At 42.0% G+C, this 23,178-nt stretch overlaps 2 protein-coding genes across 2 annotated transcripts in view; one reads left to right on the plus strand and one right to left on the minus strand.

Annotated features, from left to right (window-relative positions):
- Positions 1-13,356, plus strand: part of ZDHHC17 (zinc finger DHHC-type palmitoyltransferase 17) — a 64,220-nt gene extending 50,864 nt beyond the window's left edge. Inside the window, exons 12-17 of the mRNA XM_015856976.2 lie at positions 1,680-1,742; positions 2,574-2,667; positions 6,030-6,113; positions 6,506-6,663; positions 8,727-8,821; positions 10,176-13,356. Coding sequence (XP_015712462.2) covers positions 1,680-1,742; positions 2,574-2,667; positions 6,030-6,113; positions 6,506-6,663; positions 8,727-8,821; positions 10,176-10,314 — 633 coding nt within the window. The 3' untranslated portion in view covers positions 10,315-13,356. The remainder of the gene's footprint in view (positions 1-1,679; positions 1,743-2,573; positions 2,668-6,029; positions 6,114-6,505; positions 6,664-8,726; positions 8,822-10,175) is intronic.
- Positions 13,357-15,200: 1,844 nt separating this feature from the next.
- CSRP2 (cysteine and glycine rich protein 2) lies at positions 15,201-22,287 on the minus strand. The gene is made up of 6 exons (XM_015856995.1): positions 22,035-22,287; positions 19,317-19,435; positions 17,728-17,896; positions 16,986-17,118; positions 16,224-16,317; positions 15,201-15,499 (listed from the first exon to the last, which is right to left on the minus strand). Exons 1-6 carry the CDS (start codon positions 22,136-22,138, stop codon positions 15,423-15,425), a joined length of 696 nt encoding a protein of 231 aa, XP_015712481.1. The 5' UTR covers positions 22,139-22,287; the 3' UTR covers positions 15,201-15,422.
- Between the last annotated feature and the right edge of the window lie 891 nt (positions 22,288-23,178).

Below are 23,178 nucleotides of genomic sequence, written 5' to 3' on the forward strand. Positions count from 1 at the left end.
AAGTCCACAACTGCCTATTGCTTCAGATACACCACATCGCACAAACATGCAATTCATTTTATCTACGTGCACTAATTATACGTGGGTACAAAAACCTTGTTGAACTGTATAGGAATTGTAAAAGACAACTTCCTTATTTGGATGTTTATCATTGTTAATGTTCTGGATTTTTTATCTTGCAACTAACCCAAGTGTAAACTGATTTATTATTGGGGGCATAAACCTCTGTAGGCTATGTCTTAACTGGGTGCACTGTAGTACTTTGTCATATTTTCATAATTTGTCTCCAAGTATGTTTACACTAAGTTTGCCCTTAGCTTTTGAATGAGTAAGAAGAAGGTTTTTCTAGCTCCATATGACCCAAGTTAAGGATGTTTGGAAATGCTGCAGTAAGCAGCATTTTCAGATGTTTATTCTTTGGATGATATGTCATGTCATTTTTTTTTTTAATATATATATAGCATTTCTGCATTACAAAATAACCAGAATTTTTCTTAAAGGAAGAAGTCAGTTTTCACAGTTAAATGTCAATAATTTGAAAGCACAGAAGGTAGATCCAGCGCTCACAAAGCACAAAAGTGTGTTTGTAACATGTCCTTCCGGATCCCTCTGTGTTGTGTGTTCTAAGGAAAGCTTGATTTGAAAGCACTTTATATACACCTTATCAGCTCTGTTCTCATGAGTTTTAGGATGTTTCCTTTGGCTATACTGAACTCCAGGGTTGAGCATCGCATGTAAATTCCTTTGTGTATCCTCTCACTAGTGTGTAGTACAGTGCAAACTCCCACTGAAGTCAGTGAAACTACTTGTGGGTGCATGGAGTGAGAGTCTGGAAGGTTGCTTTGATGGAGATGAATATTGCACCAAAAGCAATTGGAAGCAAGCAAAGCAAAAGAAAAGTCCAACTTTCAGAGCTTAGTTAAGAAATGTTAGAAAATTTAAGACTGTTCCTTGTTCACCTGAGATCAGCAAGAGAAGCACTAAGACACCCCTGGACTATTGACTGTAGCTTTTATCATGTACTTTGAGGCAAATAATCCCATAAATGTTTCCTGACTAATTAAGTAGTCAGTACTTAATAAGTATTTAATACTTATAGTATTGTGGGGAAAACTTCTGCACCTTCAGTCAAGTTAGTGCTTGTCATCTCATTAGGGAAGTGACAGTTTTATTGCTGTGATGAAATAATACCTGTGAGGACCATATTACTGCTTCTCCAATGAAAAACCATGTTAATGCGTAAGCTATATGTGGTTTGAAAGGGAGCAATAGTTCCATTTAGTGTTAGGCAGTTTATGCTGAGTGAATTCCTTCTGGATCAAGAAAGGCTATTTTGGCAGAAGATGCTTTCAGGATATTTTCCATATGTGGCAAGTGTCATTTAAAAGTCTCATGTGAGACAGCTGCTGAATTCTGGAATTTGTTGGAAGGTGTATAACAGAGTTGTAGGTTTCTGCTGTTCCATCAGTGAAGTAGATACTGAGGGAGTGCACTTAACACTGGATTAACAGAGTATGTTTAAAATCAGTTTCTACTAAGTTTAACTTGCTCCTGTATGTAGAGAGTGCCTGAAATTTGTAGAGTTCACAGCCTTTGGGTCAGACACGTTATTTGTTGTCAACATTTGTTCGTACGCTAAATTCTATTTCATCTTCTTTTTTTTTTTTTTTTCCCTGCAGACCATAGTAGAACTTGCAGAGACAGGAAGTCTGGACCTCAGTATATTCTGCAGTACCTGCTTGGTAGTATATATATATATATATATATATTTTTTTTTTTTTTACTGTGCCTAAAGCACAGTACTCACTAATTCCATATAAAGGGCAAAATTTATTTGCAGTCTTTAATTCATGCAGTATTTTCAAATAATAACATAATTGACACAGAAATCTTCTTGCAACAGTAAGGAAGAAAAGTATTCATAGTAAATGAATGTATTTATTTTTAAAAATAAGACAACTTTGTAATTATCAGGGCAGTCAGTACTACAGTTTAATGCTCTGAGCTAAGTAGAACACAAATAATGTTATATTCTTAAAATCAAATCTGGAGTATGATGTACAAATGCGGCAACTTACAATTGTGATGTGTGTATATCTCCAAATGCTTAATATCAGATCTTCTTTCTTTGTTGCTATTTTATATTTCTTTCAAAACATGAACTTGAAAAAAAAATTGTTGAGAGTAATCAAGAGTTTTGAGCTGCAGTTGCTGAATAGCATTCCTGCCTTTAGAAAATAAGCAGAACAGTTTAGGCCTACATTATGAATATTGCTGACAGAATCATGGAACTGGAACTCGTTCTGTACTTTCATCACTGAGGAGCTGAAATGAAATTGGTTGCTATACAAAGCTCAAGAGCTGGAGGGGATAGAACTGTGGGGGAAAAAAAATCATTTATATAGGCAATTAAGGTTGTAGCGTGCATGTGTTTGTGTTAAATAATGTATAGGTTGAGGTTAATAGCTAGGATCATGTTAAAAGTTGAAGTTATCTGGGGAGTTAACAAAATAAGTTATTTTGCATTAAACTGACTTTTTTGTGTTCCTTACAAACGTTAATAATCATTGCAGATACGGAAGCCAGTGAGGTCTAAACACTGTGGTGTATGCAATCGATGTATAGCAAAGTTTGATCACCACTGCCCGTGGGTGGGTAATTGTGTAGGTAAGTGAAAACAATGTCTTTGCACTGTCTGATAAAGAAGGCAAATGCTTCTGGAAATTATCTTGTGTGTTGTGTGGGATTTTGCCTGTTCTTCTTTCACAGTGAAAGTGAGATGGCAGAAAAACTGTCGAGGACTTTTGGTAGAAGGAAGATATTGGTCCTAAATTTTCTTTCTATACACGATTATCTGTGTTAGTCTTACCTGTACTGTCTGTTTTATACTCAGACTCACAATTGTTTTCTGTCTAATTCAGTTTCTTATATGTGTGTTTATACTAACTTTTTATACTAACTTAAATTTTAGTAATTTAAAAAGTCAGTTAGGCTTTTAATCTTTTCTTTCTACAATAAGAATATTTACTGATTCCACAACTGACTCTTTATCCATTTGCCTAATACAAAATCTTTACTAACAGTTTTCTAATGGGAAAGTGTACGCATTCAAAAATGCAGTTACAGTAGTTAGATACAGAATGGCTTATGACTGAGATATTCTTCTCTTTTTGACCCCCTCACCTTCCACCCTCTGGTTCCCAGAATGAATTTCATTTTTTCTCCCTGTGGTGATACAAAGAAATGATACAGAATGGGAATGTGGTCTCTAAATGCTGCAATTCCACATCTTCCTTCTTGAAAAACCTTCTTGAAAAGCTTACTTGAAAGCCATTATTACGCAGGGGCTTCACAGCTAGAAAATGAATACAACTGCTTCATTTCTTTTTTCTTTCCTCCTTTTTTTAAAGACACGAGTAGATGTAAATTCAGTCTCGGGGAGGAATTAGGACCTGGATTCATCGACACTGTAGTCCTTTCAAGTATTAATAATAACATTTAGTCACTGTAGTTTGACTGTTCTTAGAGAACAGGACAGTGCTGACATTTGATTTGTTAATAAAGCATCACTGAAATCTCATGGAAATGGGCTTGAGTTATTCCGTTCTCTTTTTCATTTCCTACTGTTGTCACTCTATGAGTTACTTTTGATTTATATTATAGATGTTTTACAGTGAAGAACTAAGAAATCTTGTATGAACAAAACCAAAAAGGCTGAGTGGGCATAAGCTCAGATTTTGAAGACAGCATCAAGTGGCAGTTTGATATTTGCTCTGTGAGAGTGCTGAGAAGTACTTGTCAGTGGGACAGAAAGACCCAGAGCTTTAACCAGTAATTTGAAAAGCATAAAAATTGGGTGGAGAGGGAAAAGAGAGACCTTAGTTTGTGTCTAACAGGAGAGTATGTGAGTAGCAGGATTAGGGTAGGTAGATGTAACGCAGTGGACTTTTTTCTTGTTTGGTTGGTTGTTTTCTTAACAGTGGTGGTGGTGATTGGTTTTGTTTTTTCCCCAGAAACATTGGAGATGAAAAAGCAAAACCTTGGTCCTGAACAAATCAGGATGACTGTTAATAAAAGTAAACATGAGGAAACTTGAAAGTATGCTGGGAAAAAAAATGAGGAGTCACACCATGGGAAGGGAATGATGGTCTAATGACCTTATATGGCTTTTCTGCCTCCAGTTCCTAGGTGGTGACTGTGAGCACAGGATTACAAAACAGAATCCATTCTTAAAACTGCATTCGTGGCATGTTTCCCAAGAAGAAAAACATGAATTATGATGGAAAGGTTAAATTTGGAAATGTTTTGTATAGTCTTCAAATGTGTTAAAAGGACAAGAATTTTACCAAAGATAAGGTTGAGGAAAGAGTGTGTGCAGACACTGTAAAAATAAATTCTTTGGGGTTTATTTGCTGTGCAAACAGATGAAAAGGACAGGCTTAAAACAAAAAAAGAAGTTTGGCAATAAGGAGAAGTTATTTTCATCATATCTGCAAAAAATGTCATGAATGTTGCAGTAGCGGGTCTCTGAAGGTGACTGATCGTACCCATCTTTCTAATGGAGTATCAGAACAACCAAATGCATTTCACAGGTGGTTGTTTACTAAAACAAAAAAAGTATTTCTCACTTTTAAACTTAAAGTTAAGCAAATGCCATTTCAAATGCAAACTGTAGACTTGTGTCAGAAATCTCTACTATCTCTATATATAATCAAAACTATATAGAAGAAATTAACATCTGTTCTTAGTGCATTGTATTAACTGGGAAGTCACTCACTGCTTTCCTGTTAGTCCAAGGAGAATCTGTACTATACAGTGCTGTGTTTTACTTAGTCTTAAGTAAGATGCAAAAGAAAGGTGGATTCTCTACTTTTCCAGTCTTAATAGTGACCAGGGCTGTGCACACATAGATGTATATTTTCACCAAATAATGGGCTCTCCAGTTAAGTAGAATTTGGTTCAGTATCACAGACAGGAGTTGCTACTGAAAGGAACATTTCATTGAATTCCATATCAGGTGGACGCGTTGGTCAGACCATACAACTTCCTGGTTTTGAATTTGTTTTTATGAAACTGAACAGTTCCAAAAGTGGTAGTAATACCTTAGGGCATTCCCAACACTCCTTTTGCGTACTCTTAGCTGAATGAAAGCAATGTTGTAGCGTACTTTACATCCAATGGAACTTGTTTGATATTCAAGGAAATGTCTTGCACCCAGTCTGGCTTGTGTTTATATGTGTTTTTCCTCAACATTTTCATGTAGTCATTCAATTTGCTTGCAGAAAGCACTTGATTATTTTCCGCCTCCAGAGGATGTTCTCGATTTAGCAGGCCAAACATCTGATATGATGAAGTAAATAGTGTGCTTGTAGATGATATCAGCCGAATCTTTGTAGCCCACTGCAGTCTCTGTGGGTTTAGCTTACAGCCTGATGCCGTTAGAAGGTTAATACAGTGGATGTATTTTATAGATGGAAGGTTGAGTCCTTCAAAATTAGGGCCTGCTTGCATAGGAGACATCATCTTAGTTCTTAGCTATACTAATGTTTAAAATAGAGCATTCTTCTAAAAACCAGTTTTTCTTGTATTTAACTTCAGTTAAAATGTTGTACTTGTTTTTGTGCCATTTGTTATGGTAGCCAGCTAATTAGGCCTTGTCTGTTCAGTTTTTATCTGACTTTTGCTAAATGTTTTTGGTTGGGCTTAAACACACTTGAAGCTAAGCTTCAAGTTAAGTTGTTACAGTCACAGGTCATACATTTGTCTCATCTTCCTGTTTATTTTAAGAACTCTGTAGTCTGATAATTTTTCTTCTGCTGTCATTCTAAAAAAAAATTACATATTGATGTGTAATTCCTCGTCGTTCTGGGTTCTGTAAAGCTGTTAACGACGTTGTTCTAAATGTTGTATATTAATAATTGTATTAATTTATGAAAGAGGTTACCTATAATAGGAAATTAAGCTTCCTAGTGTGTTTTGTCTTCTGAAAGTGGAGTAATTTGATCTCTGTTGTTCTTGTGCAACTTTAGGAGCGGGGAATCATCGCTATTTTATGGGATACTTGTTCTTCCTGCTATTTATGATCTGCTGGATGATTTATGGATGTATCTCTTGTGAGTAAATGTGTGGGGTTTGTTTGTTTTGTTTTGTTTTTAATTACCTAAAAATCCGTGACAGGAGATAAAGTATTTATACAGGGTTTTGCCTTATCAAAGTTTTTGATGTTCTTTATTCTGGAATTAAACTGCATATTAATCATTTCCCTTGGTAACTCAACTTAAAAGATGTTTTCTTGTCCTGTTTCTTTGTCTTCCTCACGGCCATGTCTGTGCCTATGTCATATATTGAGTGACTTGAAAAAAGAAGCCAGAACAAGTAAAACTCTTTTGGTACACCACTGTTTTCATATTTCATGCAGTGTGTTCTGATGTGAGGTTTATGTTGTTGTATAGTAAACATAACTTAAATCTTCTGTATGGTGTTTGTTGCTTTCTTTTTTCCCTAGACTGGGGTTTCCACTGTGAGACGAGTTACGCAAAGGATGGATTTTGGACGTATATTACACAGATTGCTACCTGTTCTCCTTGGATGTTTTGGATGTTTCTGAACAGTGTTTTTCACTTCATGTGGGTGGCTGTGTTACTCATGTGTCAGATGTATCAGGTATGGAAGTGCATTTCATTTGGGAGTACATAGGTATATCAGATAGTTGTTGTCCAAATGTTCATGTTCATTATGCAAGACCAAGTGTTCAGTCAGCCACAGCTGAAGGAGGGAGGCATCTGTTGTCTCTGCATAACTGAAGGCATCATTCACTTCTCATTCATTTGTGCTTCTATTTTTTTTATTTATTTTTTGCAGGAAGTTAAAATACTTTCCATTCTCAGAATGACAAAAAGGCAGGATAGACCAGAGGAAAGCAATAAAGACTAATAGAAGCCCAAAGGATAAAATCTGTGGGTAGAAGTAGGAGTAATGCAGTATGTTATTAGCTGGGCGGTAACTTCAAATGGGACACAGTAATTTCTTAAACTGCTTCAGGGTGGTTTGTCATCACATGACTTTACTGTAATCTTACCAAACCCATTTTTTTCTGTATCCTTTTTAATGAAAGACAAGTCATGCTGGAAGCCTTTCAGTATTACTTGTCATTAATGAGCAGCCAGACACTGATTTAATCTGTCCACGGATCCTGGAAATAAAAATCATGCTCTAAGATTTAGGTACAACTTCTCAGGGAATTTGAGTTTTCTCCTCCTTTCTGTAGAATGTTTATTAACAATATATGCCAATTTCAGAATCTTGTCTATGCACCATTTGTTTTTCTAAAGGTCTTTGTTGGTCAAGACAAATGAGTGAAGATAACTATGTGTATTTCACGTGGCTTTCAAGCCAGTCTGAACCTCCAGACTTCTGTAGAAAGCTGAGTGTGTAACTTTGGAGAGAGCCTTCTGTCATATTTGTTCTGACCCACTGAGCTTCACATTGAGAATCCCTGGAAATAGGATCTGTGTGCAGATGAATCTTGGAATTATGCAACACTCGGAAAAAATACATTGCATTGTATTCTGTATCATTAGTGTAATTAGGCAACACAGTCTTAGCACTTGACTTATTTATTAATCCTGGAAAAATAAAATAAATTAAACAGTGGTATTAATACAGTGTAGCACTTAGAAAACTCAGGATCTTGTTTGACAGATCTTTCTGTGGAGTCTGACATAGGAATTGATGAAATTATTCTCCACGTTATTTCTGTGGTTGTGCAGCTACACAGTCTCTGCTATTGCTTTTTGTTTTTTTCCCTTCATCATCAAGTTTTGACTCGCCCTTTATATTGAACTGGCCGAGGATCTTGCCAAATACTACGTATGAAAGAAAAGTAATTAAAAAACTTTACTTCCAACTTCAAAAGTTGGCCATTAACACCTCATTTATATACATAGAAATGAAACTCCACTGGGTTTCATGGAGGGAGAGAAAATGCTTGAGACAACAAGTAAATCCAAATGAGACAGGCAAGCCCAAGTTTAATTTTCTCAGTGTTCATGTTTTTGTAACATGTAGCAGAGTTGACTTGATATTCCACTGGGAATTATAAGATTTTATCTTGCTGCAGACTACTAAGGGATTTCTCACAGTTCTGTTTCCAATTACATCACAGTACAGTAAACTCCAGTTTTATATGTGCCCCATTAGGCTGAAGTAGTTGGAAAGTTATTACATAAAATTGTATTATTTGAGCCAAATGATTGTGGTTTGAAACAAACAAACAAAAAAACTTTTTTCTAGTCATCTTTTTGTCTGCTGACAGAAAAGTTTTGCTACAAATTTTTAACAGAGAGGGAAATACTGTACTGTCATAATACTGTACTATTATCAGAATGTCAAGAGGAAAAGAAAGCGATTCAAATGCAGTGTAAAGGAACTCCTGAATCTGTTATCACTTCAGTTGGTAATTAATAAAGGCATCTCTACCCTATGACCTGGCAGGGCACTGTTGGTTTAGTGATCGTGATTTATTTCTGATCACTTCTAAGTACTTCACAAAGTCTGGTACGGCGGTTGTATGGCATTTTATGTTGGGATCCAACCATTTCAGCAGGACAAAAAACTGTTATTCAAAAGAACAAATATAAAAAAAGAAATTCTTTTTCTGCCTGTCTTATTTAGGGCTTGTTTGCCTGTTTTTATGTTGGCTAAATTGCTTTATTTTTTGTTTTCAGATATCTTGCTTAGGAATCACTACAAATGAAAGAATGAATGCAAGACGATACAAGCACTTTAAAGTTACAACCACATCTATCGAAAGCCCATTCAAGTAAGTTTTAAAGCATAAACATGCATTTCTCACTTGCGGTGCTCTTCATGTTTGAATTGTGCAGCTTTTTGAAAAAGAACATAGCTAAATATGGGGTACAAGATGTCAGAGGAGCTGAAGTGGATGTTGTGTAGATGAGATACAGGTTTTTTGATGTCATGAAGAGTAGGGTGTATGGTGAGGTTCTGGTTTTTGTAGTGATAAGAGTGCAAGCTAAGAGAGGAGAAGTCTAGGATGGAGTAGCACTGGGATGGTTAGTACTTGTAGGAGGGGAATAAGGCAGAATGGAGAAGCTTGTAGAGTCAAAGCCGGAAATAAATGAAGGCATGTGGCTGGAATATTGGTGGGTTGAGGGCATGTAATGAAGAAGCAAAGAAAGGACAGAAGCACACGTCATCCTGCAGTGTATACTGTTATTTCTGTGGGAGCTGCTGCTCTTTCAGAGAGTACCCAAAGGAAGGGCAGATAGAAGTCCTAGTTGCATGTAGTTGATTTTTGTGCTGGAATAGAAGCTTGTATGATTCCTTAATATCTTTACATACAAAACCTTTATTGAGAAAAAGACAAGCAATTCTCAATGGTTGACATCTTCCTACAGAAGAAAGTTGTAGCAAAATCAGGTAATTACATTTTCTGTGTTCTGTTCTGAAAGAACACAGAGTGGTAGGCAGAACAGGAAAGAAAAGCTACCAGTTTTATCCCTATTTTGATATCCCATTTGCAAGCCATATTTGTTGAAATGGCTGTTATTATATACATGGTGTTAATTTTTGAGTCCTGTTTCTAAAATAACTGATTGGCATCACCTGTCAAAATAAGGAGTAGTCATCTTGTTGCTTTCACCTGTTCTGGTGTGTTATCACATAAGCATGTCTTCCAGAAAACCATGAACATATTCAGCCTGTGTGCCGTTATTAAAAAAAGAAGTATGTGTTTTGGAGTTTTGGTGCAAGCATCTTAAATATATAATGGTGAAATAATTCAGCAGCAAAAAGCCCTTGAATGTGTAATCTACTTCCTTAATGCTTCCTTAATTTTGTGTTGTCTAGGAACTTCATTGATCTTAGACCTACAGCTGTGAACCAGTAAGTGTGACAGAAATAAGCATTAGGAAAGACAGAAGAGTTTCTGGGTCAAAACAGTGGATAGTTGAAGGACTAAGAAAGCAGATAGTAAAGGAAACATAGTGTCATGATTGTGTCCAAGGACAAAAATTCATCAGTACAATGATATATTTTAGAACTTGTGCCGTCAGCAAGCACTAAGACAGTTCTAGGAAGACAAAACAAACAATGTACTTTCTTAGAAGAGCTTTGCTATTACTTTTTAACATGTATTTCTCTTCTGTTTTTAGCCATGGTTGCATAAGGAACATTATAGACTTCTTTGAATTCAGATGCTGTGGTCTTTTTCGGCCTGTTATCGTGGACTGGACGAGGCAGTATACGATTGAATACGACCAAACGTCAGGATCAGGCTACCAGCTGGTGTAGCACCACCTTCATCCTGCGAGCATATCATATCTGAGTGGTGCCTGAAAATCTTTTTTCTCTCTCTCTCAAAACCACATCCCTTGAAGAGTAGCATGCTATGTGTAGGGCTGGTGATGAATCTTAAGGTACCTTCTCTTCATCAGAATTTTATTAACAAAAGTCAAAATGGACAGAATAAACTGCCAAACCTGATAAGGAAGAGGAGGAAGATCAAAAAGGGATTTTAACAGTTCTTAACATGAGAATTATTCGCAACAGCATATTCACAGTATTTGTTGCTGTCTTCTTTTATTTTATTTAAGATCTCTCACAATGGAGCATGACATTATTGGAGTATTGACATACGTAGTTATGTTGTGCTGAGCAGAACAATTTATTTCCCAATATGAATAATTCCACTGAAATGAAAATCTAGAATACAAAGCTGAATTTCATGATGCAGAGTTCACCGATTGCTTTGGTGTAGTTCCTGTAATGTGAGTTTTTTTTGTTTTTTTTTTTTTTTGTTATTATTACAGATTTTCTGTAGTATTACGTGCATTGAAACATGTGCTCTTCAGTACTGTGATAAACATCACGTGGTGGGGATCCCCTGTAATGTTCAGTTATAGCAGTAATGCACATCTGGTAATGCTAAGAAAAAAACTACGTTGCCCACATTTTTTGGTGGTGATTATTGTCACTGTGTACTGGTACAACTAAATACTTGTGGAAGCCCTGTTCTGAGATTGTATAGTCTGGAATAAAAGATTGCACGAATAAGAAAAGCTCTTCTGTCAAAGTCGAAGCCGTGCTTAAACGCACTATGTGCCTGCAGAAGTAGGTTGCAGTATATAAAGTTCAGGGGGAAAAAAAAGTGAAAAAGAACTCATTATCTTTGAAGTAAATGTATAAACATTGCACAGACTAACAGTGCTTCAGTACTGCCTTTGGTCCCCTGACAGCACAGTGTAACGTGGCTACAGATGCGTTCAAAAGTGTAGTTGCATGGGGGAAACCAAAGATGTGAAAACAAAAATCTGAATTATAGAAGTATCAAGTAAAATAGTTTTAAATCGGCTGCAAATGCAGAAGATGCCATAGTTACCTGAAATGCTCATTTTGTACGGGCGTAAAATAATGGAAACCAAACTTTGAAAAGAATAAAACATATCTCCAAAATAGCACACGCACATAGAAAATGTAACGTTCTGAAGAAGGTGATGTATTGGCAAGTGGGAATCACCCTTAATGTTTTTGAGTTCTCATGCTACAGAATGTTTGGAAGGTAAGGAATCAACTGAAATGGCATTCCAAGGGGGCTCTTCTTGAATGTGATGCACTGATTTTTGTTATGGTGTTTTCATATACTCATAGTGAATTGTTCACTGCTTCCTTAACTATTGTTTACAGAGAGACTGAGAATCAGGTTAGTTCTTTTCTAAGTGCTGTAGCAACCTAGTGGTTTGAGAATCCTGTGAGGGGAGCCTGGGGAAGGGACCCGAAAGCCGATGTCTGAGACCAGTGTAAAGAATGTGTATCTGTACATAAATAATTTATCAAATAGTTTTCTCTCTGTGAGTGTGTGTTTAGTATATTTAAAGCTGCTCATTTTCATTTTATTCAACCAAAAAGTATAGGAAGATATCTAATGAGCTTTTAGTGATGTTAAATATTGCTGTTAATAGGCGTTAACGCCCTGCAAATTCACTGCATGTTTGATGCTTGGCAAAATTAGCGTTTTCTGTAATACGCAGATTACAGGTAATAAAGCAATCTAGTGGTATTCCCGCCCCTTGCCTTAGTAAGAGGAGCAGTGAAACTGTAAATAGTTGATGTTCAGTATTTGCAAGTAAACATTTTTTTTTCCTGTAGTTGTTTGTGGATCTCGAGACACACGCTTAGTTTGCAAGTACCAGATATCAGGATTTACAGAAGTGCAGCATTAAAGTACTTGAATGTTTAATACTGGAAAAACCAACATCATCTTGGACACAGTTTTGGTGGAGAGGTTTGGGTATAGGGGGAGGCAAGAGGCCTTTGCTGTTCTTGTCAGACAAAATTGTAATCCCAATTCCATTTCAGTGAAGACAGTCGCTGTCAGTTACTCATCTTTTTTTGTAACCTCAAAACAAAGCGTGAAGACCTTGCAATGCCATTCATTTATTCATAATGTTCTGAATACTTGTTCACTTCTCACATCTCTGTTGGGGGTTGGTTGACTTGAAGAACTGAAGTCCGCTCTATTAAAAGCCGCCTGGCACCAGAAGAGCGGCTCAGCACGTGAGGCAGGTTTTGGTTTTTGTTGCCCAGTAGCATTAATTGCCATGGATTGTCCTGCAGTCCTTTTAAAAGAAGTGTGCGAAACAAGGTTATCTTTGGTAATATGTAGTGAATTCTGCACTATATTCACTTGGTAAGAATTCTCTGGTGACGGTTTTGTGAAGGCCTGTAGAATTGGAGCAATATTGGTTGTTATTAACATTAACCTGTGTGTGGATTTGGGATGTGAAGTTTCCAGTGCAGAATGTGACTTGTCTTGAGTTTGAGTAACATTTTTGGATCAGAAGTGGTGAAATGGCACAGCGGGGGGAGCCAACTATGCAGCATTTTTCTGTCAGGTTATCAAACTTGCAATTCATTTGTTGAACCAAAACTGCGTTGCTTCTGAAACTCGATGAAGCTCATCCAGACCAACAGCAGATCAGACCAGCTTGATCTGATCCAGGTAGAATAAATGGGAATTTTGTCTTGGCCCTAAACATGTGCTGTTCCTTTGCAGATTTCTGTATTCTTTGATGTCCACCAGATTTATTATTATTATTTTTTAATTAATGTGTAAAACAGCATCACTACATTTTAAGCTATGGATTTTTTTATTTTTTTTTTTTGGTATATTCTTTATTTATAACTGTGCCAAGTATTATTTTAATACTGTCAAGATCTTGATGTATTACATTGTGAACAATAAAATCTGTAAAATGTTTAATAAATTAGCTCTCCTTACATAAATTAAATCTGTTAAATTTTGTAAGTTATTAATCAAATAAATATTGACTCTTAGATGCAGTGTTTGTCTTGACTTCTGGTGTGGTTACGCATAGCACTGGCTTTGTCCATTCTCAGAAGTCTTCCTGGAAATGGACATCACTACAAGGAAGCACTTCCATCACCTAACAAGGCTACAGATATTGTCTTTGTGGCCTCAGCTGTTGCAGCCTGGATTCAGCTCCTGAGTTTGAGCCAGAGGTTGTATGTAGGAAGTTGGATAAAATGTTCTTTTACTCATTTGGTCATTAGCTCTTAAATTTGCATGTAAGGAGCAGCTTTGTCCTCAGTTGTGAGATACTCTATGTGTTTGAGATGGTGGCATCTATTCACGATGATGACAGTGACAAAACCCACAGTGAGTAGAATTTCATTTAGGAATAATGGCTTAATGCTGTTAAATGGTCTTAATTTGCAAGAATTTAACACGCTTAAGAATGTCTTTCCTAAAGGACCCTCAGTTTATGCACTGAATGCAGTTTCTTGAGACTACTGTATGTAGTAATGCAGAAGCCTGATAGGAGCTTGTACAAAAACTTAAGTTACTGTTTAAGTGCAGGAATTCATTTTGAGTCGCTCTGAAAGTTTGTTTCAGCTCATTTTATTCTTTTTCTGTTGTGTAATGGCTTTCTACCCCTTTTCCCAGAGGCTTCTCGGCTCTGTGTAGCACAAGGGCAGGCTCCCTGGAGGCCGGCTGTGGCGGTGGAGGTGTGAGTCTTTGCTGTGGTTGAGAGGGCTGCAGGCTCAGGAGCCTTCCTGCACAAGTTTAAAGTCAGCAAAGGGGAAAACAAAATCATTTTGTAGCAGAAGAGCATTAAATTCTTCACTATGGAGGACCAAAGGGTTGCACCGGTGCTTGTGGTCTCGCTGCCACCCCAGTGTGTGCTGCTCTTTACTACTGGTGTCATTTTCAGTTGTAATTTTCCCCTGTGTGTGAGCCATGCGAGCTCTTGGCTCACGTTTTGATCTGCCTGTCTGCTCTTCCTCGTATCCACATTGTTCCTCCCTGACTGGTACAAAATGCTCTTTGTGGATTACTTTGAGGAGGACATATTTTTCTAATCAGGCAGTTGGCTGAGTGCTGCTGCACTACCTCAGACTGCGGCGGTAGACACCGCTTGAACCTCTGCCTGAGCCCACGCTCACACACGATTACCATTTTATTGCAACATTCCTAGTCGTGCTTGTGTCTGCATGAACTCATTCTGTAAAGGCTTTTTTTTTTTTCCCCAAAGGTAGCAGCCTGCTCCCAAAACCAGACGGTTTCAGCTCTCATCTTTTCTGTAACAACTTCTGTTGGGCAGGATGAGAAGAGAAACAACCTCCCACCTCCACCCTGACCACAGCTTGGGCTGTAAGTGCTGTAACCAGTGTCTGCACTGCCTCAGCAATGCAGCCATGATCTTGAAGCCCTCCTTGCTGTGCAGGAGCCTATTTCTGCACTGGAAGAGATGGGAAGAAGCTCCTCCTGCAGCCTGTTACCTGCTGTAGCTCAGGCATATTCCTGAGGTACAGAGTGTGGGATAAGGAGCTGATTCCCAGATGAGGCAGCTTCCCTCAGATTTGAGTGACTTCTGCCTCAGTTTTAATACCTCATTCTCACATAAGGCCGCTGCATTGGGCTGGACCCAGGGCTTCTGTTGGGGAAGTGACCTCTGCTTGTTCCACAGGAAGTGAAAGTTGAGGTGCTGTTGACTCGGGCCTTGCACTGTCAGTGGGAGATGCTCCAGCCCTTAAAGGAAGCCCATCTCTCCTGAGAGCTTTCCACTCAGGATGTGGCCATTGTGTCTCTACACAGCTCCCCCCAAAGCACCCCAGTAACTACCTTCTCACAGCTAGCAGCAGAGAAAACATTTGGCTTTAAGATATGTCAACAAGCAAAGCTTTATTGAATTGATACACAGTATGAAAAGTGGGGTTACATAAAGCAAGGAAAAAAGCAGTGCTTCAAAAAAAATCATCTAGAAGTATGGCCCAAACACTACAGTCAACTAGCATCTGTCTCACAGTAGTTAGTAACATCTTGGAAACTTTCCTTTAGCTGAATCTGTGCAGAGCTGTGCAGGTTGCGCTGTGCTCCCTCACTGGGCATGAACGAGGGCTCCTGCTCCCTGACCATAGCCAAATCCTTTAGGGCCGAAGTTCTTTGCATAACAGCCTGCAAGAGAGAGGTGCTGCTAAGAGCTGAGGCTTATGAGCTGCTCTCGAAGAGCAGCAATTTCTAGGTTAAGCCACTTGGCCACTTTCCTCATCAGAACACTGGAATACAAAGTGACCCTTAAAAGTCAACAGAAGTGTGAGCAGCAGGTCAAAGAAGGCGACTCTGCCCCTCTATTCTGCTCTTGTGAGACCCCACCTGGAGTACTGCATCCAGTTCTGGGACCCCCAACAAAAGAATGAGATCAAGCTGTTGGAGCAGGTCCAGAGGAGGGCCATGAAGAAGATCAGATGGCTGGAGCAGTTCCCCTATAAGGACACGCTGAGAGAGCTGGAGCTCTTCAGCCTGGAGAAGGCTCCAAAGAGACCTTGTAGTGGCCTTCCAGTACCTGAAGGGGGCCTACAGGAAGGCTGGGGAGGGACTTTTTAAAAGGGCAGGTAGCAACAGGATGAAGGGAAACTGCTTTAAACTGGAAGAGGGCAGATTTAGTCTAGATATCAGGAAGAAATTCTTTACTGTGAGGGTGGTGAGAGACAGGTTGCCTAGAGAGGTGGATGCCCCTCCCTGGAGGCATTCAAGGCCAGGCTGGATGGGGCTGTGAGCAACCTGTCCTAGAGGGAGGTGTCCCTGCCTATAGCAGGGGGTTGGAACCAGGTGATCTTAAAGGTCCCTTCCAACCCAAACCATTCTACGATTAAATGATGGTGTTTGTTTCTTTCCTCACCTTTACAGTAGATTTCTCCCTCTTTTTCAGTTAGGGTTGTAGATTCTAGACTTTTCCCACACTTGGCACATCGGAAGCAGTTCTTGTGCCATGGCTGGGGGAGGGGAATGAAAAGAAAGATAGTTTAAATACACAGAACGCGTCAGTTTGTTTTTTAAAAAGCATTAACTAAAGATGACAGCATCAGAATTGTTTACTTAACTGGTGCAATGAAAACCAGTCAGAGAGCATGCACCAGTAACCAGTTAAGACTGTATTTTTGAAAGGCACAAAGGCCTGAATTCCACACTGCTTCCTGCTCAGAGGAGTGTTTTGAAAGGTCTGAGCTTGTCCTAATCAACGCTGATCTTAGCTATCGGTTGTGAGCCAGACAGCTGGTTGAATGCATTGCAAAGTGCTATGTGGTGCTTGCAGAGAACATGCCCGTTCTGCTGAAACACGGAGCCCTTCATGAGCTCTATGAGAAAAAAAAACCTCATTCCCTCATCTGGAGGGCTCCTGTACTTTGAGGAAGTACTGAAGCTTTGCCTCTGAGAAACAAGGCAAGAGCTCATCACCCAGAATTTCCATTTCAAGTCCAAAAAAGTGAAGACAAGATCGATTTGATTGTTTCTAATTCTGAGAAACACAGCATTAAGGAAACTGTGCAACGGTCAATTCCCTGCTACCTCCTGGACAGCATGTTCCAGGAAGCCTTCGTGACTTACTTCACTCACTCTGGAGTTCACCTGGCAGACAGATACAGAAGTCACATTCCCTTACCTTTCCAGCACCTATGACTTTCTCCGCCGCATAAACAGAATCCCCACACCGAGAACATTTCTCCGCACCTCCGAACTTCTGAGCGAACTTTGAAGTATTTGGGTTTGTGGTGGGTCGGTGAGGAGAAGGTGAGCTGAAAAAGGACATTTGGGTTTTGTAGTTGAAGGGCTTTGGCTTTCCCCAGCAACACTAACCATCAGCATGCAACGCACAGAACAGACTCATCTGTGAGGCATAGCTCAGGTGCTTTTCACATGCTTTGCTTTACAGCAAGAACTTAATCAGATTAGGAATGTTTACTGTTTTAATAAGCCATTTGGTTTTGGCTATAATTAAGGCCTTCATTTACCAATTAAAAGATCATTCTTATAGCCCCAGATTTGCAGCTCCCCGAATCCATCCCTTCACAAACCTGCTGAGCAGCTGCATTTGTAGCTTATTTAAGAAAGCATCCCCAAACCCACCAGAGTGCTGCAGGACCATTAGTGTATCAGCAATCCCATCCCATTGCATACAGCTCGCTTCTCACATCCTCATCTATGCCAACACCTGCCCTTACAGGGCTTACCCAGAGTCACTACAGAAGGTTGTTGGCTAACTGCCCTGTACTTGGTTACCCTGGGGAATTCTGCAGCATTTCTGTTCCAGGTGGCACGAATTAGACAAAATCCAGCCTGAAACACTCCTGTGAGAACGCTGCCGGAGAACACAGCTCACACATACTGTGGTTTGGTTAACTCACCTCTCAGGCTTGATGCCTAGTCTCTCTCCCCTGTCCATGTTCAGCGTGCCCGCCCCTTGCCCGTAGCCGTAACCTTTTGGGCCGTACTTCTTTCCATAGCAAGATTTGCAGTAAACTTCAGCATCATGAATCGCGACAGTTGTGCTGTCCAAATTCTTCCGGCAGACCACTGCAGGGAAAGAAGTTCAATGTCATTAAGCGCCCATTTCCATCACCACATGCAGTAAGCCTGAAGTCAAGCTAGAAGTGTTGATTAGGCTGTGGGACCATTGGAGATTAGAGGTAGGATGTCTTTAGAGTTACTGAATTATGAGCAGCCTCATAAAGGGCTCTGTTCCCTCCTACCTTCCCATGGCCATATTCAGAAACCCAGACAGTGTGGCCAGCAGTTTCCCCTGACAGATGTCATACAGTACAGAGCAGATCTGTGCAGTAAAGTCCCCATCCCACCCTCTTGCCCAGGGTGGGGTTTCCCTCCTGCCCAGTGCTGGGTTGGAGCACAGTTGGTGCTGTTTCACAGCTGTCACCAGAGGGTCCTGGCTTTTCTGGCATCCATAAATCATCCTTCAGCACAGCGTAAGCACCCTGCTCAAGGTTACAGTTGAAGGCTGAACTATTTCCTGCTTCTTAAGCCTTCTTTTGTAACCAAGCTGATGTGCTTTCAGTCTGCAACAGCAGTTTGCTGTGATGAAGAATGTGGATTGGGAAGGAAAAGAAAGGAAAACCTTATGAATTCTGTGTTCAGAAAGAATTTAAGGTCTTCAAAATACATGGCGGCCTTTGCTTACAGCGTTCATTAGCTCCAAGGCTCCTTTTATAAGACACCAATATCCAGTAAGTAAATCAACTCATGCACATTTGTTAGAGCATGCAGACTTTAACCCCAGCAGAATTATCCACTAGGCAAAAGCAAACACAGAGTCAGACACACTAGAGCCATTGTCTGACTGTAAGTTCCAGGTTTCTTTTAATAGAAATTCCCATAAAAGGCTGAAAACGAGGCAGCTGAGACATCTGATTTTTTTTTGTGGCTGCTGTAGAGCAAAGGAAAAGGAGCGTAGGTGTGCCCAGGCTCCCGTGCCAGCCCAGTGTGCTGACCTGATGGAGATTAATGGCAAAGCAGACTGGGAGGCCCGGCTGCAGCCACAGCTCACAGAGAGGGCTAAACCCAAGCTCTGTCTGCAGGCACTGAGCACCAGCAAGCAAGACAAAACAATGCTTCATGTTTGTAATAAGGTAAAGTTCTCTGACTCGGTCAGACAGGCTGCTGGTTTGCAAAGCATTCACAACCATAAAGTGACCCTTTGTTTCTTTCATCTAATCAGAAGTCTTTTCAGCAGAGAAAGCTGTTTTCAATGCCTCAGTGGACTCGTTGGCTGGATTGGAGAGCAGCGCTTTGGACTCCTTTCATCTGAAATAAGCTGCAGGCCTCTGTGCCAAGAGTGCCTCAGCTTTCGGCCGTGCTGAAACTTCGACAGCACAGCAATGCCCCAGGCACATCTCACCCATGCTGTGCTGCCCACCGCCTCACTGCCGCAGGCCTGAGCTCTGCTGGGGTGTTTCTGTTGGGCCAGGAGGGCAGTACTTACTGCAGAGGAAGCAGCAGCGGTGGAAGCTCCGTCCATCGCACTGCACCTCCTCAGCATGGTAGACCGTCCGACCGCAGGCGCCACATTTGTTGCCACCTCCCCAGTTCGGCATGGCGGTGCTGTGGGGAAGAGAGCCTTGTTAGGTGAGCTGACACGCTGTTCTTCAAGGCCCTGCCTCCATGCTGGGCTTTGGTGCTCCCTCAAACACCACATGTTGCACCCAGCTGTCAGGCACAAGCTTGGGATCTCACCAAGTGTTTAATAACCTGTGCTTCCTCAGAGCAGCTTCTCAGCCAGGCCCAAAGGCCCCGACAAACCCAAGGGAACAGTGGCCACTGCTGCCCAGCAATGAGGAAAGCAAACACTGAGCCCACAAGTTGATTCCCAGTGCACGCTCAGGGCTTTCAAAGCTACGTAAACTGGATACGCACAAATTACACTTTCATGCACAAGGGCTTTACCATACCGTACCTTGAGCTAACATCCCCCCAGATGGATGTAATTTCAGTTTCTATGCTTCATTAGCTCCAGGCTTCTCGCTGGTGGGAGCAAACCGAAGGTGCCAACAACGGCATTTTGTTTTACTGCGGGGCCCATCGCTTGGGATGGAGCAGAGCTGGAGAACCACTTGCTGGGGCTGCAAGGGCATTCTGAACTCCTCCAACATCATGCCTGGGCTTCAAAGGGGCTGGACCCATTGCTGTTACATGAACTGGCTTTAATGAACAGGTACAGGAGCCAAAAGCAAGCATGCAAAGGGCCTAGAGGTGCTGTAAGCAGCAGCAGAGCTCTCTCTCTGACACATGATCTGCAGCAAGCCCAGGAGGCTGGTGAAGAGGGACAGACACCCTGACACATCCAGCTTCAGCCCTAGCAGCAGACTCCCACACAAAGTAACAGCAACACCACCCAAAGCTATGAGCTGTTTGCCACACTCCCCCGGTGGCGCTGCTCCCTCCTGGTGCACAGCCCGGTTCTCATGGGCACCCAGCTCCTCAGGACTCATAAATCCCAACACAAAGCACAAACTCCGCTAAGCCACAACAAAGGGACCCACCTCACCCATGTTCCAGCCAAGTACCCTGACCGGGTCAGCAGTTCTGGGTATGAGCGAGGGCTGCACGGTTCCCAAACATGACCCGGTGCCAACTGTCTGATAAAAGAGCTTTGTCCCAGCAGCCATTTATGGCATGTGGGAAAATAAGATTAGTTTATTAACGTGAACTGGGGCATCTCTGGTACATTCCTAACCAGAGGCTTAGGAAACTTCCTCAATGGCTGAGCAGTGCCATTTACAGCACTGACACTAATTACTGAGATATTCCTTTGTTCAATGCTTCCACAGGATTAACACCATTACCGCTTGTGGTTTAGCGCTAACACTCTGACTGAGCTCATAAAATTAGTTTTATGACGTTTACCACTTTGCCTCTGTCATTCTTGGCACAACCGTAGAGCCTAAAAATTAAGATTCCATTTCTTATATTCAAGTGTTTGGCCACGCTACCGCACAGCAGCTGACATCAATCATGGAAGACGGCATCCTCACTTAGAGGGAATATGGGCTGTGCAAAGCATTGCAAAAGGAGCCTGTTAACCAGGAGAAAGCAGAGAGGAGACTCCTTCCCACTTTGTACAGCCTCCAAAGCAGAAGTAGTAGAAATCTGACTCAAGAACGACTTCTGTCTCTTCCTCTCACCATCCCCACGCTGATGTCCCTTTCTGCATCTACTTCAGCTTAAACTATTGGAGCCGGCTGCAATACCCTGATAAGGTTGTTGGGGATTTGTTAGACCAAAACCAAAAAGGAACTGAAGTCAGCACCTCACAGTGACCTTGCACTCTTCCACAAAAGAGATTTCCACTTATCCTCCCCATGCTGTTCCCATGCCAGCTTGCATGGGAAGGACAGCAGCACCTCTTTCAGTTAGCCAGCAACAAGGGCTGTCCCGGGGCAGCGATGCTCACAAGGTATGGGTATAGGACAGCACACACGCCTGGCTGCCCATCAGCTGCTGGCAGCGGGGCACAGCAGGCTGCACAAGGAGCAGGTCCCAGCCTCACACCCTGCCCAAAGGCAGCTCTGCTTGCCGAAGGCTTCTTGGCTAGTCCAGGCAGGCCTCCAGGGAGCTCTGCAGCTGTAATTAAGCAGCCAGGTGATCTCATTGCCAGCACAGGCAGCTCTGACTTCAGAGTGCAGGCGTGTTGGCAGCCACTTTCCTGAGATAAGAACCGCCTGGCTGCTGTGCTGCTCGTGCCCAGCCAAGAGGAGGCCACAGCACCCAGCCGGTGCTCTGTGCACAGCCAGCTACTTCAGCTGCACACCGTCCTCTCCAGCGCATTTATTAGCAGAGAGTTTACATACAAGAACAGCTACAAGGCAAACACCGAGGAATTTCCAGCCATCCAGTTATCTTTAAAGCACACAAAACTACATTTCTAGCGACCCATCCCGGAGCCGAAGGTGCCAAAGCTGCGTTCATCCAGCAGGGCACGCCAAGCGCTGCCGGGCACAGCACGGTGCCGCCGGCTTCGCCCCGCTGGCTCCCCAGGCTCAGCCTCACGCTCCGCAACAAGAACCAAGGCTGGAAAGCCGAAATGCGTGCTGCCCAACCTGGGCCGTCAGCGGCAGGAGGGGGCGAAGGAAAAGATGAGGGTTCCTCCCCGACCTCCCCCGTGTCCCTGTACAACAGTACCCGACCCCACACCGCTACTCACCACGGGATCCACTCCGCACCTCTCGGCACGGCGCGGCCCCGCAGCCACTTAAAGCACCGGGGCGGAGCTTCCAAGGGCCCGGCCCCCGCCCCAGCCCCAGCCATCTCCTTCCCATTTATTATTATTTCTTTTCCATTTGCAGTGGATTGTGAATGACGCGCTTGTGCACGGCTTGCGCTCAGCGCTCAGCGGGGGTTCCTGCGGGGTAAGACGGTGCTGGACGTGAGAGGGGCTGGGAGGCTGACCCAGCTCTCATGTCAGCCAACGTTCTGCTGCAGGATTTGAGTGCACGCAGAGAGCAGAGGGAGTTAGTGACCGCTGTGTCATGGCCTGGAGATAACGCTAAAGGAGAGGAACTCTTCAGCTCAGGAGAACGGGGTGTACGAGAAAGAGATACTCCCTGTGACTCAGGGACAGTGCTGCTGCATCACAAAACTCTGCAGCACCCCTCATCCAACGATTAGTTTTCTTGTGTCCTGTAGTCAGCCTGACAGAGCAGCTGGGAGGGACACGAATCCATTGGTGCGGCACTCAGGGGTCCCAACTTGGAATGGAGGAAACCAAAAATGAGAGGGGAAACTTCCACCGTATGTTTTATTTCCAATGAAAATGACTGTTCCTATCGAGGCGCTTTATAAATATATATAAGTGTGCATAAATATTATGTCTGAATTCAGGCTTATTTATATGTCTATATTTTACAAATATGCCAAGATCTATGTATACACACAAACTTTATTTCTTCAGCAGATCCCTCTTCGGACTGTCCTTCCCGAGGCCATTCTTCAGAACTACTTAAAGATAACACGTGCATCCAACCCTTCCACATTCCTCTCCTTGGTGCTGTTACTCCGAGCCTCCTCCTGGTCCTTGTCAGCCCCGCTGCCCCCTAACCTGCTCCTACCCACAGCCCCATGCTGGCTGCCTACAGGCAGCTGGGCTCCTGGTGCCTGCCAGCTTCTTCCAAACTTGTGCTGTTTTGAGCAGGGCAATCTGTAATTAGGCCCCTTTGTTCTGAGAAGCGGCACTGAGGTGTATGAACAACTCCTGCTTGCTTCTTCTATTAGTTGGGCAGCTCTGACATGTGGGGCCTATGAGCAGAGAGCTGTGCTTCTGCTTGCTTCTCTTAGGTTTGGTGGCCACG

The sequence above is a fragment of the Coturnix japonica genome, chromosome 1 (genome assembly GCF_001577835.2).
Source record: "Coturnix japonica isolate 7356 chromosome 1, Coturnix japonica 2.1, whole genome shotgun sequence".
Taxonomy (NCBI): Eukaryota; Metazoa; Chordata; class Aves; order Galliformes; family Phasianidae; genus Coturnix; species Coturnix japonica.

What these genes read in the sequence shown, in the direction of transcription:
- CSRP2 (XM_015856995.1), bottom strand. Translation starts at nt 22,138, where the DNA reads ATGGCTGGGGCTGGGGCGGGGGCCGGGCCCTTGGAAGCTCCGCCCCGG. An exon ending in CTAGGCATCAAGCCTGAGAG is followed by an intron (nt 17,119 to 17,727) that starts GTGAGTTAACCA and finishes GTCCTTTTTCAG; the next exon opens with CTCACCTTCTCCTCACCGAC. An exon ending in GGGAGAAATCTACTGTAAAG is followed by an intron (nt 15,500 to 16,223) that starts GTGAGGAAAGAA and finishes TCTCTCTTGCAG; the next exon opens with GCTGTTATGCAAAGAACTTC.